Source organism: Fundulus heteroclitus, chromosome 17 (assembly GCF_011125445.2).
Source record: "Fundulus heteroclitus isolate FHET01 chromosome 17, MU-UCD_Fhet_4.1, whole genome shotgun sequence".
Classification (NCBI taxonomy): Eukaryota; Metazoa; Chordata; class Actinopteri; order Cyprinodontiformes; family Fundulidae; genus Fundulus; species Fundulus heteroclitus.
Window position 1 is genome coordinate 11,416,023 of NC_046377.1, and position 17,099 is coordinate 11,433,121.

Below are 17,099 nucleotides of genomic sequence, written 5' to 3' on the forward strand. Positions count from 1 at the left end.
TTCCTGCTGTGTGTGTGTGTGTGTGTGTGTGTGTGTGTGTGTGTGTGTGTGTATATCTACATACACACACATTTAGGTTTCTGTGATGGTCAATTTTTTTAACAATTTCGTACCAACTGACAGCTATGCCAAGTGAGTTTTTTTATGTGGATTACAGTCTATAGTCTAGACCAGGGGTGTCAAACATACGGCCCGCGTGCCGGATCCGCTCGCCGAACAATTTGGTCCGGCCCTGTGGCTAAATGCATTATCATTAATTTTTTTTTTTTTTTTTTTTTTTTTTTTTTTTTTTTTTCTTTCTTTTTCCCAGTGTCCCGTCTGGCAATGTGGCAATAATAATTGTTGTCTTAATGCCAGAAAGAGCTCATCAGATTTGACTTTCACAAGTGAAGCAGTATAGTGCTCCGCTTGATTTATGAATGTGAATAGTTTTATTATGATTCATGTGGGGAATATCTCAAATGATATGGACACTACAATGGGAAAGTAGGAGAGGAAAGGAAGAACAAGAAGAAAAAAAAACAAAAGGTGAAAGAAAGAGGAGATAAAAGGAAGAGAATGATAGAACAATTATTGAAAAAAAAACATGTACTTCGTTTAATTGAAAATATGCAGTTCCTATATTGTTAACGAGGGGCGCTGTGTTTTAATCAGCAGATGGTAGCACTGAGCTTCAGATGTGGAAAATTGATTTTAAATCATTTTTTAATTTGTACCTGTTTGATGTATTTTGTCATGCAGGACAGTGTTGTTAAGTTTCAAAAAATGTGAATAAACGTTTTTCAACATTGTACAATCACTGTGATCGGTTCTTATGCATAATGCACAAGTAAATGTTTAACTGAGTAAAAGTATTGTTGAAATTGCACATACTTTTCTTAAAAACGCTGAGGTTATTCATAATATATTGTGTAAAAGTGAAATTAATTTTATATAAAAATCAACAACAAGTCCACATTTATTAGTTCTATTTAATCTTGCAATGAGTTTACTCGTGTGGCCCTCTTGAGACCAGATTAAGCTGTATGCAACTCCTCAACCAAAATTAGTTTGACACCCCTGGTCTAGACTTACTCACTGTTGTTCGTATGTTTTTGGGTTTTTTTGACACCGGGGGAAAAACGACCACACTGCTGACGCTGCATCTCTGCTTTATTTAAAAACAGCACAATCCTGGCTGGGATGCACCCCTGTCACACGACAGTCAAAAAACTGCATGACCAACCCCCCTACCTCTCTTGAAACAGAGGCACAAAAGGCATCCAGATGGAAATAAACATCTGCCGTCATTATCGGCCCATTTTTTTTAAACCTATATGTTAAAAAAATTACTAACATGGGCCGATACCGATGTTAATGCTGTTATATTGTGCATCCCTACTTGTCAGAAAGCAAAAAAAAAACAATATTGCACAAGTATTGATAATACGGCATATATAGTCAAAAATGCAATATTTAAGGTAAATGGAGGAAAGACGGAAGCCGATTTACAGAAAGATGAAGCAAAAAGCTGGGGAAATCTGTTAGGGACCAAATCCTTTTCCTCTGCATTTAATTCCTGGCGTCTCTTAAAGTTTGAAGGAGCATAAACAAATATTAAAATTTAATTAAAATTCCTTTCCTTTTCAATTTATGAAAGGTTTTAAAGCTCAAATTTAAATACAGGCAACATGTCATACTACGTTATTTTGTACTGCATTTAAACATTGAACTGGTCTCCATACAGTCTCGTCACGGCTCTTCACACCCTGTGTCGTCATCTCTCGGCAGTGTGTGCAGTGGGTGGACGACGCCAAGCTGAACCAGCTGCGGCGCGAGGGCATCCGCTACGCCCGCATCCGCCTGTGCCACGACGACGTCTACTTCATCCCCCGCAACGTGGTCCACCAGTTCAAGACGGTGTCCGCCGTCTGCAGCCTGGCGTGGCACGTCCGCCTGCAGCAGTATCACCAAAAAGAAGAAGAGGAGGAGGAGGAAGAGGAAGAAGTGACGCTGGGCAGAGAGACGAGGGAGAACGAAGTGAAGGGAAGGATAAAGGAGGAGAGTGAGGAGGTGGACGTGGGAGAAAAAAGGACGTTGCTCGCTGACGTGAAGGAGGAACGCGACGATCGTCCTTCGCCGTCTCTCTCTGTGAACTCTGATGGTCTCTCAGATGTCAGAGGAGACGAAGAGGAGGCGACGGGGAGGAAAGAAGAAAGAAAATCCAAGTGGGACTCTCCTCCTGCGAAGGTGAAGGCAGAGGCTCCGACGTCTCCTCCCCGTGAGAGTAAATCCCCGTCGCCTCTTCCTTCTCCTCAGAAAGACCCCAAAGCCTCAGCCAGACCTCCCCACCTCCTTCACCTCCTTCACTCAGACAGCAGGACAGTGTCTTCCGTTAAAAATGTCCCCCCCTCGCCTCACAGACCCTCCTGTTCTCCTCCTCACTCCAAGTCTTCCGCCCGTGCGTCGCCCTCGCCGTCAGCAGGAGCGGCCTTCGCCTCGTCGCGCTCTGTGTCTGCTACCTCTTCGTCCGCCGCTCCAGCCTCCTCTTCCTCTCTGACCAGACCTCTTCCTCCCTCCTCCCCGTCGGCGCGTCCCAGGGACCCGGCCCACCTGAGGCCTGACGCCCGGACGCAGGCGCCGTCGGAGGCGAGGCCCCCGCCGGGGAGAGCCGCCGCCGACGCTCAGACTCGCACCGTCCAGGCCGAGCGGCGGACTCACCCGGCGGCGCGGACACAAACGGTCTCCGAGTCGGAGACGAGGACGAAGCATCCGGACGCCCCGCCGCGAGGGATGTACATGCAGCAGTATCCAGCCCAGCACCTCCCTCAGATGCTGCCTCCGCCTTTTCCCCCTCTCCTGCCCCACTCCCACGAGCAGCACACTCTGAACTCCTTCCTCGGTCAGGCGGGGCCGCCGCATTCGGTTCACCTGAGCCACCTCCACCCCCCCCACCAGCCCAGCGTCACCGCGCAGTCTCAGCCCTACTTCCAGCCTCCCCTCCTCCCCCCCTCCTCCTCGTCATCCTCCCCCCAGCCAAACGCTCCCCTCACCAGCTCCCAGTCGTACTCGCCTCACTTCTCTTACCATCACCAGTTTGCCAAAACCTTCTTCCCCCCTCAGCACCCCGGCTTCTCCTCTCACCCCTTCCTCCCCCATCAGTCCTTCCTCCCCCACCCGCTGCAACCCCAGTACCAAACCTCGGCCCCGGCGCAGCCTCAGCTCCATCTGACTCAGTCCTTCCCCTCCCCTCATCCGCCTCCTCCTCCATCCGCCACGCCGCCTCCGCCGCCTCCCCCTTTCCTGCCCCCTCCGCCTCCCCTGCCTCAGCCCTCCCCTTCAATCATCCCCCCTCCCCCGAGGCATGACGACGAGCCGAAGCAGATTTTATAGTAGTATTTGTACATACGGACGCTAAATTTAATTAACTGTATATGTACAGGGTTTTGTTTTGGTTGTGTTGCTGTAAAATTGTAAAAAAAAAAAAAAAAAAAGGCAGAGCGGAGGGAGTAAAGTGTTGTAATTAAGCAGAGTGGGACTAAAATACTGTGCCTTTCACAGGTGTTTATACCCTGAACGTCTTCTCATTTTGTCCCTCTGCAACCATAAACCTCCATGTATTGTATTGAGATTTTATAGGACGGACCAACATGAAGCAATGCATAGAAAAACGCTACAAGGCTTTAAAATCTGAAAACTGTCGCTGCTATTGGTTATTAATCAGAGTTTAATAACTCTGCTCTGGCAATAACTGTTGCTCTGGCTATGATGCGTTCAGGGTTGATGTGCAAACCTCTGCATCTCGTTTTGATTGGCCAAAACTGAAAACAGCTGATGCACCTGCCACACCTATCGTGTGTTATTAGTGGGGGGAAAAAAAAAAAACTTACATTTTCCTCCAGTTCCTTCACGATTGGTCCGTCACAGCCTGCGGTCTATAAAATCCCAGGGAGATCCATGGAGATCTGTTGTTGCAACGTAGGAAAAATGTGGGAAAGCTCAGCTTGGTGTGGATCCCTTTATTGAAGGCATCGTATGATCCCAGACCCCCGCACTAAACTGGCTCAGATTTTTACTGAGGCTCGAAGTATAAAAAACTCCTCTACATTTCATTTCACTTGCAGGCAGCTTTGACTTTTAGAAAGTGAAGGACGCGCCTGTTTTGTTTTTTTTTTAGCTCCAAATGGTGCAAAATCATGGTTGGAACCAGGTCGCTGGTCGTTGTCCGGTTCTGTGCAATCCTTCTGGAGATGGCACGGCGTCAGATATAGGAAGAAAACGTATTTATTTCAAAGAGATTTTTAGATTATTATTTTTTTTTTAAATGAAACTTGCAGCTAATTCCTCCACTACTCTGGTTTATTTAGTTCAGTTGTGTCTGGATGTGCCACCGCGCATCATTTCCTCCACGATGTTGAATCAGCACAAGGTGACACAGATCTTTGCGCCACATTGTATTTAGAGCAATAACGCTCTGTAATGATCCGCTGAAGTAAAACAAAAGTTCTGGATCCTAAACTTTTTAAGTGTTTCACTGGCGATGAGGAACGTTGTTGCTCACCAGGAAGACTCCGAGTGAATTGTAAGTTAGAACGTCTGAAGTACCGATGTCGTCCTGTACCTGTTGACTTCAGTGGCAGAGCTCTAGTGTCGTCTTTTTTTTTTTGTTTTGTTTTTTTCTCGTCTTTTGGCTGTTTAGGTGAATTCTGGTTGTACGAGTTAAATCAACAACAGCCACGACTGTCTCAGGAAAACGCCTCCATCTTAAAAAAAAAAAATCACCCTCGTTTTAATGTTTTTTAGCTTTTTCACTTGGTGAGGTGGATTGTTTTGATTGTTTGCAGACATGCTGCTCCATGAACCGTTTAACTATGAAGAAAAGCAAATTCAGAGAGCAATACACAAAGCTAGGCATGGGCCGGATGCCGATAGCGGAGGATACCATGGATTTAAAGAGCTGTGATTTCAAAGCATTTGAAATGTAAAAAGTGCCGCCGTGTTTAAGTCCTTTTTAATAAAATGACAGAGAGAGTGGCAGAGATGATATATGTGCTGCCCCTCCCTCCCCTGTTGCTGCACACTGCCAGTCGGCCAGCTGGAAGGAAGCCCTTACACTTTGCCCACGGTTACTAGATGGACAAATAAGCTAATTAACTAGCTTTTATTCATTATTTATTTTTGTTTCTGCCTACGTATCGAAATTACAATAGTATATGTTACATTTGCAGAAATAAATTGTTTTACTATAACTGTAATAATCAGTTTTGTTTTAGCAGCTGCAGGGATCATTGTTGATTTTTTTTTTTATTTTATTTTAAAGAAAGCGGTGTGCTGTTTTGATACATTTTTCGTTTGAAAGTTTTGGGTAAATACCGATAAACCATGGTGCTTCTATTTTAAGGTTTGAGTAAGGATGTCACACTGGCCCATGCCTAGTCAGGAGTACCCAAATATGACCGGCAGCAGCTCTTAATAAATACTTTTTATTCCCAGATAGTCCTGATTAGGTGCTGGAGCTCTACCATTTAACAGGATAGTTTCAGGTTCTTCCAAGGTTGTAATTTAAAATGTATTCGGTTCTATTTATTTTTATTTATGTTTTTTGTCTAGAGCTAATTCCCGAAGCAATATTTATCCGTTTACCAGTCTGGCTTTGCTACAGGGTTCAGCGACACTTTAACTGATCGGCCGGGGGGCTGAAGTGACCGGTGTGTGGCCCGCATCTGTGGAGCTTTCAAGATGAGAGCAACTTTTCATCACCAGTGTTTTTTTTTTTTTTACTTACTGTCTATATTGGAGTACAGCCCACTTGCTAATGTAGCCCACAACGTTTCCCCAGTGCCTGTCCTTAACGGCGAACTCCTCAGCGCTCCATGCAGGGAGTCTGCTCCTTTTTCTGAGTCCAAGTGGAAGTTCTCCCTGAGGTATGAGCGCGCAGCCTTAAATCGGGTTTCCACATCCCCTGAAAGGCCTCCGACTATCTACCTTTCAAATAAGGAAGACTTTTTTTGAAGAATGCTATTCTCATAGGAGGGATTGAATTTTTCTTCATTAGTCTCACCACAAGCCTGCAAAATCCAGAAAAATGGAAGAAAAACGCCTTAGCCTTTTTTTTTTTTTTTTTCTGCCTCAAACGACTCAATCGGAGCGACTTAACGCTACTCTGTGTGGCTCTGGGGAGATAAAGGTGATGATTAAGCACTCGATAACACTTGTAAGGCGCTCTGCGGCTCCTTTTGTGCTCTTGGGTTTAGACGTTATTGACATGAGAGGATTTTTTTTTTTTTTTTTTTTTTTGTGTACAATTGTAACAAAACCTTTGGTGGAAAACAGATGTCCTCAGGGGCTAGCATTGTTTTCACAGAGTTTATTTATATCAAGTTTTGTTATATTTTTCATTTTAGTTTGTCAACAACTGTCAACAATGTAGTGTACATAAGAGGTTTTTTTTTTGTAAAGAGGAAAAAAAAACTTGTAGTGTGGTTTCTACTTTAAATATGAGCCTAGCTAATAAAAGGTTCAAAGTATGAACACTTGTTTGTTTGCTGGTGAATATTTTGTTTTATTTAGTTTTCATCTCCATTTCCAAGACAAACGGGTCGTATTCATAACCAATTAACGCTCAGTTCAGTTAAAATCCATCTAATTCCATCCAGTAAAATGCAATTAGATCGCTTGGGATTGTTTTTGTCCAGCTGATTGAACCGTCTGTGCCGCGGCCCCTCATCATAAGCAAGCATGAGGCGACAGTGGGATGAACCACACTTAATGGCGAGGAGGAGAGAACCAGGTTTAGAGTGAGAAACCACCTACCTCAGCCGGTAAAGGGTTAAGCGGAGTACTACTTCCTTGTTTTGTTTCCCTGATTCAGGCAGACGACACACTCTAATGCTGTTGTTACGTAATTCAGTGCTGGTGGGCGTCGGGTCAAATTCGCCTGAAACCCAGAGGGTTTCAGCTGACCGTTGCAGCATTCAAGCTAAAAATATCGGGAGAAAATGCAGCTACTTCAGACTTTTTTGTGGTGCTAAAGCAGCAGGAAAAGTGTTTGTTTGGATGTTACCCTGCTGAGTCATAAACCTGTAAGAAACATCTCATATGGGTCTGCTGCTTGCATGTCAGACCAGCTGAAGTTTCCTTTAAAGGGCAGCCGCTCTTCGCCTCCTCCTCCTCCTCCTCCTCAGGCTATTTCAGACCCTTTCCAACTTAATGTATTTTACACCATGTCCCACTCATTAGGCCTCCTATAATTGGAAACTCTTGGATATGAATATAAACTGTAACCAATTACACAGTGTAATAGAAATCAGTTGTTTATTAATTACATCAAATGCGTACAGCCTCAGTGTTTTTCTCTTGAATAAAGTGCAAAAACAATTATATTTATATATATTTGGAGCAATTGTTGGCACAAAATAAACATTTGTGGTACAAGAAGGTCTGAAAATGACAGAAATCCAAATCACAAATAATCAAACTGCTGGTAGAAAGTAGTCTGGCTGGATTACTCCTGCATGCAAAGAAATACTAACATCTTATAAGTCACATTAATATATGTATGGAGTAGAAAAGGGAGCTTGTAGAAATCCAGGAGCAGCCCGGGGATTAGAGAACGCTTCCTAAATGACTCGAGTGTGCAAGCGGTTGAGCGTACGGCCCATTTACCGGGAATGAAAGGGGAAATGTGCAGGAATGCAGCCACAGCGTATGGAAATCCTGTACAACAATACATGCATCCTGAAATGGAGCCTTTTACAGGAGAATTATTTAAATACAAAAACAATAATAATACTGATCAAATAAAGATGCTTGCTTTCTTCCAGTGTTGGCTTCACAGTAGTGTAACAAACAGCTGCTCTTCTCTAGCAACATAGGAGCCAGTTTGAAGCTCTCAGGATTAATTTGGCTGAATGGACTGATGGACTTACTAGCAGCGTTTGTTTGACACTTTTTTGCTCTATAAACGAGCCATTTCCCCCCTCACTGGTTCAAGCCTCCCTTCTTTCAGGAAAAATATTCAGGCCCAGTTCCACCAGCGCTCCCAGCAGCATGGTCCACAGCGGTATGCAGACAAACGTCAGCTTCACGTCGGCCAGCCTCTCCAGCTTGGCGCACAGCGTCAGGCAGAAGCCCAGCTTGAGCAGCATGGCGGTCAGGTACCAGGCGCGCAGACGCAGGTCCGGGGAGCCGTTGCGGGGGTCGTACCCGGGTTTGCAGCGCCCTGCCATCTTGATGGCCAGCATGAGGATGAGGATGCCATCGAAGACCCAGACTGGGAGGAAGATGAGGAACCAGCTCCATTGCACCTGGAGAGAGTAAGAGCATGATTAATAGTGCTGCGCATAAAAATCGATACAAAGATTAATATGGACGATATTATATTAAAAACGATTTAATATCGATATTCTGGCCTTCAATGTTGATACACCTCCCAACCCCTAGGGGGCGTTATTACAGCGCAACATTACGGTTCACAGCGAGAAAGTGCTAGTGAGACAAATTTGTAATAAATATCGATATTGGAATCAAATCGAGCTGAGCTATGTATCGAGAATCGTATCGAATCGGCTCGTCCTAAAAGATACATAAAAGATACACAGCCCTAATGAGATTAAGGTACTGAATAATTGGGAAGTAGAACAATTTTATTGTATTTTTTTATTTATTTATTTATTTTTACAAATACAATTCTGAAAAGTGTGGTGTGCATTTTTATTTACACCCCTTTATTCTGGCACCCCAAAATAAAATTGCAACCAAATGCCCTCAGAGGCCACCATATTATTAAAGAATACTTTAATCTCAATCTAAAACCAGCTGAGCTGTGAAGGCACCAGAACTTTGGATTCGAATGCATACCACATTTGTCAGATTTGTAAAAAAAAAAAAAAAAAACAACAACAATAAGACAGGTGGGCCATTGGTGTTTAAAGAATGACAATTGACAAGAACTAGAAATACGTCCATTATACCTTCCCGTCCAGTTTGAGCACCAGCATGATGAGAAACACCAGGGTAAAGACCCAGGTCAGCAGAACCCTCTGAGCCAGAGACATCTCACTGTCCGGACCCCCACATCAGAGGAGAAAATCAGCTGTTAGATCACACAATCCAGAGAAAACAGGCAGAAAACTGCAGCTTAAAGCGACAACGATGGTGTTGGAATAGGAAACAGCTAAGAACAGTGGACTCAGCCTTGTTGTGGCAGTGCGCTACCATAACAACCCTGCCAGACATAGATAGCTCTGTTGGTAAAATATATAAAGCTGATATGGCACAATCTAAAACCAAATAATAATTAAAAAAAAAAAGAATTAAGGATTTCCATTCATTGTAAAGAAACGATCGCTCTCAGCTAGCTCGAGTAGCATTGTGCTAATCCACTGGTTGTCTTACATTAGTGTATTCCCAACTCCATGTCTAGCATCCTCTTGTCTACCTGTACCTCAAGCATTGATAATCACAATAATGTTACAGCCGATCTTTTACATTATTGTGATTATTGTCCCCAATAGCTGTAATTTTTAACCCGAGGTAGAGGGATTTTTAGTCCCGTTATCTCAGAGTTTGTCCCGCCCCTCCAAGGCACCGATTGGCTGATTTGTGTTTTGCCGTAATACGTCCCATAGACCTAGAAACGTAGAAGCTAACCTGCCGGGTCGAAGTTCAACGTTGACGCCATATTTTGAGTTGCGTTTTTGTGGAGCCAAACGCAAAATCAAGTATTTTTTTGGCTGTTGTAAGTGAGTTTTTAGATTTCACATCCGCTCAAGTAACGGGTGTGATAAACAAAACAACAGAACCAAATAGAGCTTAGTATAGCTATAAATGAATTAAATATAGAGCTCATTCAGTCTTATTGTTATTAATAATTATTATGATCGTCATTGCTGTTCTTATTAATTAAAATGAATTATCATCTGGAAAACCTGTTTAATAGCGTCCACCCTTTAAATGTTATATTATTTAACGAAACAAAATAGCTTAATTTTATACAGTTAAATTGTAATAACTAGTTACATTTAGTGCCTTAGATTACATGCTAATAATAATAATAATAGTAGTAGTAGTAGTAGTAGTAGTAGTCCAACAGACTAAGATATTGAAGTTTGCTATGGTTTGAGAGGAAAATCAAAACTAGTTTATACAGTGATCATTAACTTTTTTAAGACATTGTTCACTTTGTCTTAACTATTACCGCTAGTACTAAGACGAACATATATTCTGTATTCATAAATGATCCATCCTTTTATATTTACATGTAAATTTCAGTGCCATAGCGTTTTATACCTCGTCTTAAAGTTTAGTAGAAAAGCTTTGCCACACACAATATGGCGTACGACGTGACGTCGGCCGTCTACTCCCACATATCTATAATACGTTCCCCATTTTGGAGTCAAACCGTAAAGGTTTTGAAAAGGCGCACATGCTTGTAGTGAGCTTAAATTTCCACTAGAGAGCGGTAAAGTATCCCCCCCTACTTTGTGGTTGATGTTTTAAACAGTTTTACGTACAACTATTTAAACCTAAATGCGACGTTCTTTGGCTTTCGATTATAGTATTATGTTTGATGGAATGCATAAGATGCAGCTATCTCCTCTTGTTTTAGCCGTTGGCCAAGTTTGAGCCGGTCAAAACGTAACGTCACGTCCTTTAGAAGCTTTACGGTAAAATGCTCAAGCACGGAGCGAGAGAAAGGGAAAAGCTAACGTTCCGACATCCCTGACCGAGCAGGACCCTCTCAGCATCTCCTCCAGACAATGGGCTAAACTCGCTGCCTGCTTGCGCCGCAATTCACCTCCAGACACCCCAGGTTTGTGTTTTTGCGGATGGGACGTGGAGCAACTTCGCCGTAAAAAAAAAAAAAAAGGAGGTAAGACGGAGCTGGTGCTCGCTCGGAGATATGATTAGGGACAGCTGTGCGGGCGTTTTGTGGCTCCCGCTGCCGCCGCCGGTGGCTTAGCTAACCGTGTAGCTTTGGCTTGAGCTAAAGCAGAAGGTGCAGCATTTTCTCTGTTTTGAAACTGCATGGGAAAAATCAAAATACCGTGTCTGCGTCCAAACACACGATGGTTAGCTTAAAAAAAGAAGTAGCTTCGCCCACAGAGCTTCTGTGCTTTAAGCTGTAATACAGTAACGTTGCCTTTTTAAACCCCCTCTTGCACTGAAATCACCCCAGTTACCCTATTAGGGCTAAGCGTTTACGTTCAACTATAGCTACGCCGAGCAAATGTTAAATGGTTAATAAGAAATTAATGCACGAATTGGGATAATTTGAGGGGCTTTTGCTCGGGTTTGCTTTTATTTTCAACATGGTTCAACTGGGTTAGCATCCTTTTTAACCTAAGGAGCCGGGTTTTTGCCCAATGCTACAACAAGATACAATCTTACAGCTAAGGGGGTCACTTATAAGCTCTTATACATATTATGCATGATACAAAATTATGTTTAATCACCCGTATTTATTTACCTACATGTCTCAGTTTTCATATTTAGGACAAGGGGGGAAAGAAAGGTTTCTTATTTAGAACTAGGGTTACTGAGTACTTTCTATATACAATGCCTATTCACTCCTTTATTACGCTTGTTCAGTGTCTTATTTACTCATGTAGAGAATCAAGCAATCACATGGCAGCAGATTAAGCTATTTAATGCCAATGCCAAAGTGTAGGTAGACAATTTCAAATAGATAAAAACCCTTGTACTTGATTTTGTGTCCATCAGCTGCAAGTCATCTGAATAAATTCCACTAGGCTTATTCGTTTGCAGAAATTCAATGTAGATTTTGCATCTACATTTCGTCTTGCATGCATCTTGCATGTTTAGATGCGTCTCTTCTTTAGTGCCTGATTCAAATGATTGCAGGACCTCCTCAGCAGCCATCAGGGGCTGCAGAGGCCTGTTAAACCGTGCTTCAAGTACCAATATTGAGAAGTATTCGTCATTCTGTGACGATAAGGTCTAATTGAGGATAATGATGGACCAGCTTGTATCAGCAGAATTGCAAAAAAACTGAAAATACTCGATGCACAATAAGAATTTTCCTTTAAAATTGCTACTAAATTTAGAGAATGTTTGTTGAAAAGGTTTCAGGACGCACAAATGCTTCATGGGAGTTGTGATGTGATGTTATTTTTCACGTAGGTTCAGGTTGGTCAGCCTTTTCCCTCGTTTGAAAGCAGCGTTTTTGTATTTACTCAGGTGAGCGTTGTTTGATAATAAAGTAATGGGGAATGGCTTCTCTTAAAACCACAGCTGCTGTAGAGAAAATATCAGCTACCGTTGCAGCAGTAATGCTTGACTCTGTTTAAGCGGCGGCCAATAATCTAGTTTATCTTTTTATCTGCGTAGTTGCAGTCTTTATTAGTTCAGACATGTTAACTGCATTGCATTATGGGGGCTGCTTCCAATATTTAGACTTGAGGAGCAAGGTCACGTGCAGCAAAGACACAGCCAGCTTCTGTTCGACACATTTGCTTTTTAGTTTAACATTTAAGGCTTCCATTCATTTACTTGAATCTACATTTATTCAAGGGAACCTTTTTGATTAATTTACTTAAAGACAAGATGTTTAACTACTGTTACATGGCTTTTGCAGCTCTGTTTGTGTCTATAAATGACAGTTGTTGACTTGAAAAATTACCTAAGTCATTCGAGATAGTCAGATTACCTTCTTAGCCAGTAGTACCCGTCTGTCTGCATAGCTGTGCAGCGGTGCAGATGTCAGTCAGTGTATTTCACTGTTTTTAAGGGCAAAGAACATCTTATCGTCCTAAACAAAAAAAATGTAGGCCTTTTGCATGCAATAACCTTTCTTTTTTGTTAAAATGGAAACTTTTCTGTGCGTTTCTGCAGTTTGTCTACACCACAACGGCACAGCTTAGAAACGGGACTCGGAGCGTAACGTTTTGAAAACATCCCAGAGCACGCGGACAGCGTAACGTACGCCGACCACTTAGGTCGCCTCAAGCAACGGCTAAACCTCGTCGTCTGTCCAGATAAACATTTACGTCCCTGTTGTTCTGAAAGTTTTAGTGGCGGCGCCGCTTTAGGCAGGTACCGTTTGTACGAGGACGCGTGTTGTTGAATTCTAAAGAACATACTGCTCACTACTGCCATGAAAGGGAAATTACTAATTTTTTAACGTCTCTCTGAGCGTGTTGTGCACGGGGATTACGATTTAAATGTTGTGTTGATTAGAGATCGACCAATACAGGTTTTTTAGGGCCAATGCCGATTATTTTGGCATCAATCTAACCGAGACCCAATATGTGCTGCTGCTTTTTTCTTTTTTTGGGGGGGGGCGATATTGCTTTTTCTTCCTCCATTTACATGAAAAAAAAAATGACACAATGATAGCAAATGTTAGTCTCAAACTTGCATTTAAACCAGCTAATATTACAGGGTGCTTGCGCAAGTCTTGAAAGTCTTAATAAGTATGGAATTTTGAATCACTGTTTTCCAGACCTTGAAAAGTCTTGAATTTTGTGTGAAAGTCTTAATAAAGTATGGGAAAAAAAATGTGTGGTAGAATTTTACAGTATGCTCAAAGGCATTGTGAAATGAGAAATAGGAAGGTAGGCTATAAAACTATAATTTTACTAACTGGTCACGTACTGTATTAGCCTAATGGAATCAAACACTTGTTTGATGTGAAATTCATGTACTTGTGATTTTCATGTTTTGAAACGTTTGCATCAGTAAAAAGCATAATTTACTGTGAATAATGCATTTGATCATTGAATACTAGCCTATAAAAATTAACATTTCTAATAAACAGTTTGTACAATCTCAACCAATGAAGTAGGCAGTAGGCACACAAGTATACAAGTACATAAAGTTAACGTCTTGGGAAAAAAAATATCAGTTTAAAAAAAGTCTGGAAAAAGTCTGGAATTTTAATTTGGAAAAAGAGCAAGCACCCTGTATTACCAGTCAGTTCAGACTACAGTTTGAAAGGTAGACATGCGTCACGACTCGTGCAGCAGCGCTTTGCTCGCACTTAACGAACGTGTCACAGCGAGAAAAGAGCTTCTTTAGTTCAGTGGGGAGGAGGAGGAGAGAAACACTGACCACCGCTGCAGTGTATGGGCGTTATTTTATGTAGAGTTAGATGCTTGGCTGCTGAATACGCTAATCGATCGGTAAACGCATGCATCGCCGATGCAATACAGGACAAAAACGCAAATATCGGTCGACCCTATAATGTTGATGTGTTAAGAGAAAGTGGAAAAGCGATCCCGTTGTAATAGATTGTTGTCGTGTACACAGGCCAGAGTCGGCGGTAGTGTCTCCACCACTAGATCTATAGAGCCACTGAAGAAGAAAGAAGGTGCTGCTTCACCTATATTTTCTTGGCTTATTAGTGCATTAATATTTCAGACATACAGAACAGCCAAAACCTCAGCAGAAGCTTTAATAATTCATCATATTTATTATATATATGGTGCCTGGAATACAGTCAAATCCTCAATCTTCAACTAAATTGGCTTTTTTCAACTGCTTAGTATTTTTTTCTTATGTTTCATTACCAATAAATATATGAAATATTAATTAGACCATTTCAGTTACGCAGTTTACATTTCACCCGGAAATCTCGTTCCAAATCGATACCATCAGACGAAGCAAAAAGCTGCAGGGTGATCTATCGTTGCAGTGGCTATGATTGGCGGCGTTGAAAACTCTAGCCCAGCATGTTCTGTCCCAGATGCAATCATTTTGACAATATTTGTCAGTGTGCGTCTTTCAGTGTGAACGTTTGAGTCATTGGCAGTATTACCAGCCGGTCAGCATAGCTGTGCAGCTATTCACCATTCTGCATAAAACCAGTCAGCGTGTTATTCAAGACACGACTCGCAGCTTTAATGATATTATGTGCATATGCTTTATTTTAACTCTTTAGCATCAGATTTCTGTCCCCTGGTCCCACCACCCCTCACTGGGGACTTATCAAATGATCGTGAGTCGGTGCCTTAAAGCGTTGCTGAGCATGTGTCTCGCTGCAGAGCTGGTTATATCATCAACTGCAGCATAGTTACATCACACACAAGACGGCTGTTTCATTTTATGTTGCAGCAGCAACACAGACGCCTGCAGGGCGATGGTTTATTTTATAGACATTAAATGTTATTCGCCCTGGTCGGATGCTTCACTCCATTTAATACACATCTCCACATTAGGACAAATCAGTTTGTCCTAATTTGGTCACTTTAATTACATAAGGTACAACACAAATGCATTATTTTTGTACTTGGTCTCTCGCATCGGTGCAAATAAATCTCATACAATGTTAATACTAATGCAAGTTGTTGGATTCAGTCACGCATTATTACATTTTAATTGAATTGCTTATCTTTAGCGTGCGACTGTGTGCTTCAGTTTGCCTGTCAATTGTATACCCTTCTCAGCAATTAATCAAAAAATGTTTTCACATTGCAAGAATAAATTGCAAATTTCATGGTTATGTTTGGTGATGAGCTCCAGGTCATTGAGGTTGGAAGGCCTCCTTACCATTACCCTAATCTTTAGCTCCCTCCACACATGATGGTGTCACGTGTAAAACAGTTTGATGGAAAGACTTCTTACCGCTGAGAAGTTTATAGTGTGAAACTGAGTATGCGGTCGTAAAAATTGAGCTCTGCATGTACCTGTATGCGCAAAGTACGCCTCAAGTATGTGGGGGCCTTTACATGAATGCACTTCTTGTATAGACATTACAGTCAGGCAGTCTTGTAGACAGCTCAGGGGTCCTATCAGGTAGTGACTCAGTGTACCGTAATTCTCCGAATATCCATTAAGCGCTGCGGCTTCGTTGCTAACCAAAGTCGTCTTTTTTAAGAGATTTTGTACCACATAAAATCGGCCAGTAAGCCCAACGGTGATCATATATAAGGCACACTGGATCAATTTTAAGTGTATAGCAATAATATAAATTGCTAACCTGAAAATGGATCCCAAAGCTCATTATTCCAACTTGCTATGAAGGAATACTAATGTCAGTTTCTCTAAGTGACGTCACAATATCTTTTGAACCAATAACCATACAGATTTGAATTTCAAATGAAAGACACTTGTTAAACCTTAGGTGGGCGCCACAGAGACGGTTTTTGACACAACAGCAGGATTTCAACAAATATGCAGTAATTTGTCAAAATACTGACCGGAACATGTAGACTGCACTATTAGACAACCGTGTTAACAATTTATTAGCAAAACCAAAGTTATCCCACAAGGTGGACTCAGTTTAAGCGAATCAGTTTTCAGTTTAATCTAAGCAGCAAAAGCAATAACTAAAATAAGAACACTGTAGTATACTTTCAGAATAGGGCTGCACAATTAATCGCATTTGCAATATAATCACAATCTGAAAAAATTAAATTTCCAAATCGCAGAGGTTTGCTCATCTTAGCTACGTAACAATTAACGGATCAGACGCGTCCTTTAGCTGTTGGTAATATGTTTAAAGTGGGTTCGCCTCCACATGGAAGGGAAGAGGGTTGCAGCAGTGAGATAATCTACTTTTATATATAAATAAATATATAATTATAATATATATTATTATAGTATATAATCAATACTTTTTTACCAGAAATTTTCAGGAATCTCGCCTTAGCTTTAAGTACCAAGTACGGGTCAAGCTGTTAGTAGTTTTGTTTGTTGGTTGTACTGCATGCGACTAACAACCTCTTCTCTTGAATAAACAAATTTAGATTAATAAAAAAAGTGACATTTCTCGTTTTAAATAGTCCTTGTTTACAAACCTCTTTATCTACAGGCCATTTTTTTTGCTTCTGGTTAAAGCAGAAAAAAGTGAAATGAAATTGCAATTATATATCACAATTTTGATGTTTGGCAAACTTGTACAGTGTTATTTCAGAAGCGCGTTCTGGCAGCGGCATGAACGCTGTTGCCATTTATATTGCCCCTACTGGTGAAGCGCACTCACTGCAGTTTGCATTTTAATCATTAGAACTAACTGCAATAAAAAGTAATAGTTACTTTCATGGCTGAACATCTGTTATTCTTATCTTATTGTGAGTCTACACCTCACCTTTAATAATGTAGTTTTGCATCTTAATGTATGATGATTTAGGTGTCACATAGAATTATTTAGTTAAGGC

The 17,099-nt window shown here is 41.6% G+C and overlaps 3 protein-coding genes across 7 annotated transcripts in view; 2 read left to right on the forward strand and 1 right to left on the reverse strand.

Annotated features, from left to right (window-relative positions):
• The window catches only part of LOC105915880 (lysine-specific demethylase RSBN1L), a 44,221-nt gene extending 40,748 nt beyond the window's left edge, over window positions 1-3,473 (forward strand). For both annotated transcript variants that reach the window (XM_036148955.1, XM_012850137.3), the window contains one exon: window positions 1,771-3,473. In XM_036148955.1, the coding sequence (XP_036004848.1) occupies window positions 1,771-3,372 (1,602 nt within the window). In that variant the 3' untranslated portion in view covers window positions 3,373-3,473. The remainder of the gene's footprint in view (window positions 1-1,770) is intronic.
• Window positions 3,474-7,276: 3,803 nt separating this feature from the next.
• On the reverse strand, window positions 7,277-9,579 carry LOC105916555 (transmembrane protein 60). The gene is made up of 3 exons (XM_012851113.3): window positions 9,376-9,579; window positions 8,952-9,039; window positions 7,277-8,285 (listed from the first exon to the last, which is right to left on the reverse strand). Exons 2-3 carry the CDS (start codon window positions 9,033-9,035, stop codon window positions 7,968-7,970), a joined length of 402 nt encoding a protein of 133 aa, XP_012706567.1. The 5' UTR covers window positions 9,036-9,039; window positions 9,376-9,579; the 3' UTR covers window positions 7,277-7,967.
• A 1,087-nt stretch (window positions 9,580-10,666) lies between these two features.
• The window catches only part of LOC105916535 (putative homeodomain transcription factor 2), a 57,287-nt gene continuing 50,854 nt past the window's right edge, over window positions 10,667-17,099 (forward strand). For 3 of the 4 annotated variants that reach the window (XM_012851080.3, XM_036148958.1, XM_012851088.3), the window contains exon 1: window positions 10,669-10,852. The gene's annotated coding sequence lies outside the window, so the exon portion shown is untranslated. Of the gene's footprint in view, window positions 10,853-17,099 lie in introns of all 4 variants that reach the window. The other variant, XM_036148959.1, reaches the window with a different exon arrangement.

What these genes read in the sequence shown, in the direction of transcription:
- LOC105916555 (XM_012851113.3), bottom strand. Translation starts at nt 9,035, where the DNA reads ATGTCTCTGGCTCAGAGGGTTCTGCTGACCTGGGTCTTTACCCTGGTG. An exon ending in TGCTCAAACTGGACGGGAAG is followed by an intron (nt 8,286 to 8,951) that starts GTATAATGGACG and finishes TACTCTCTCCAG; the next exon opens with GTGCAATGGAGCTGGTTCCT.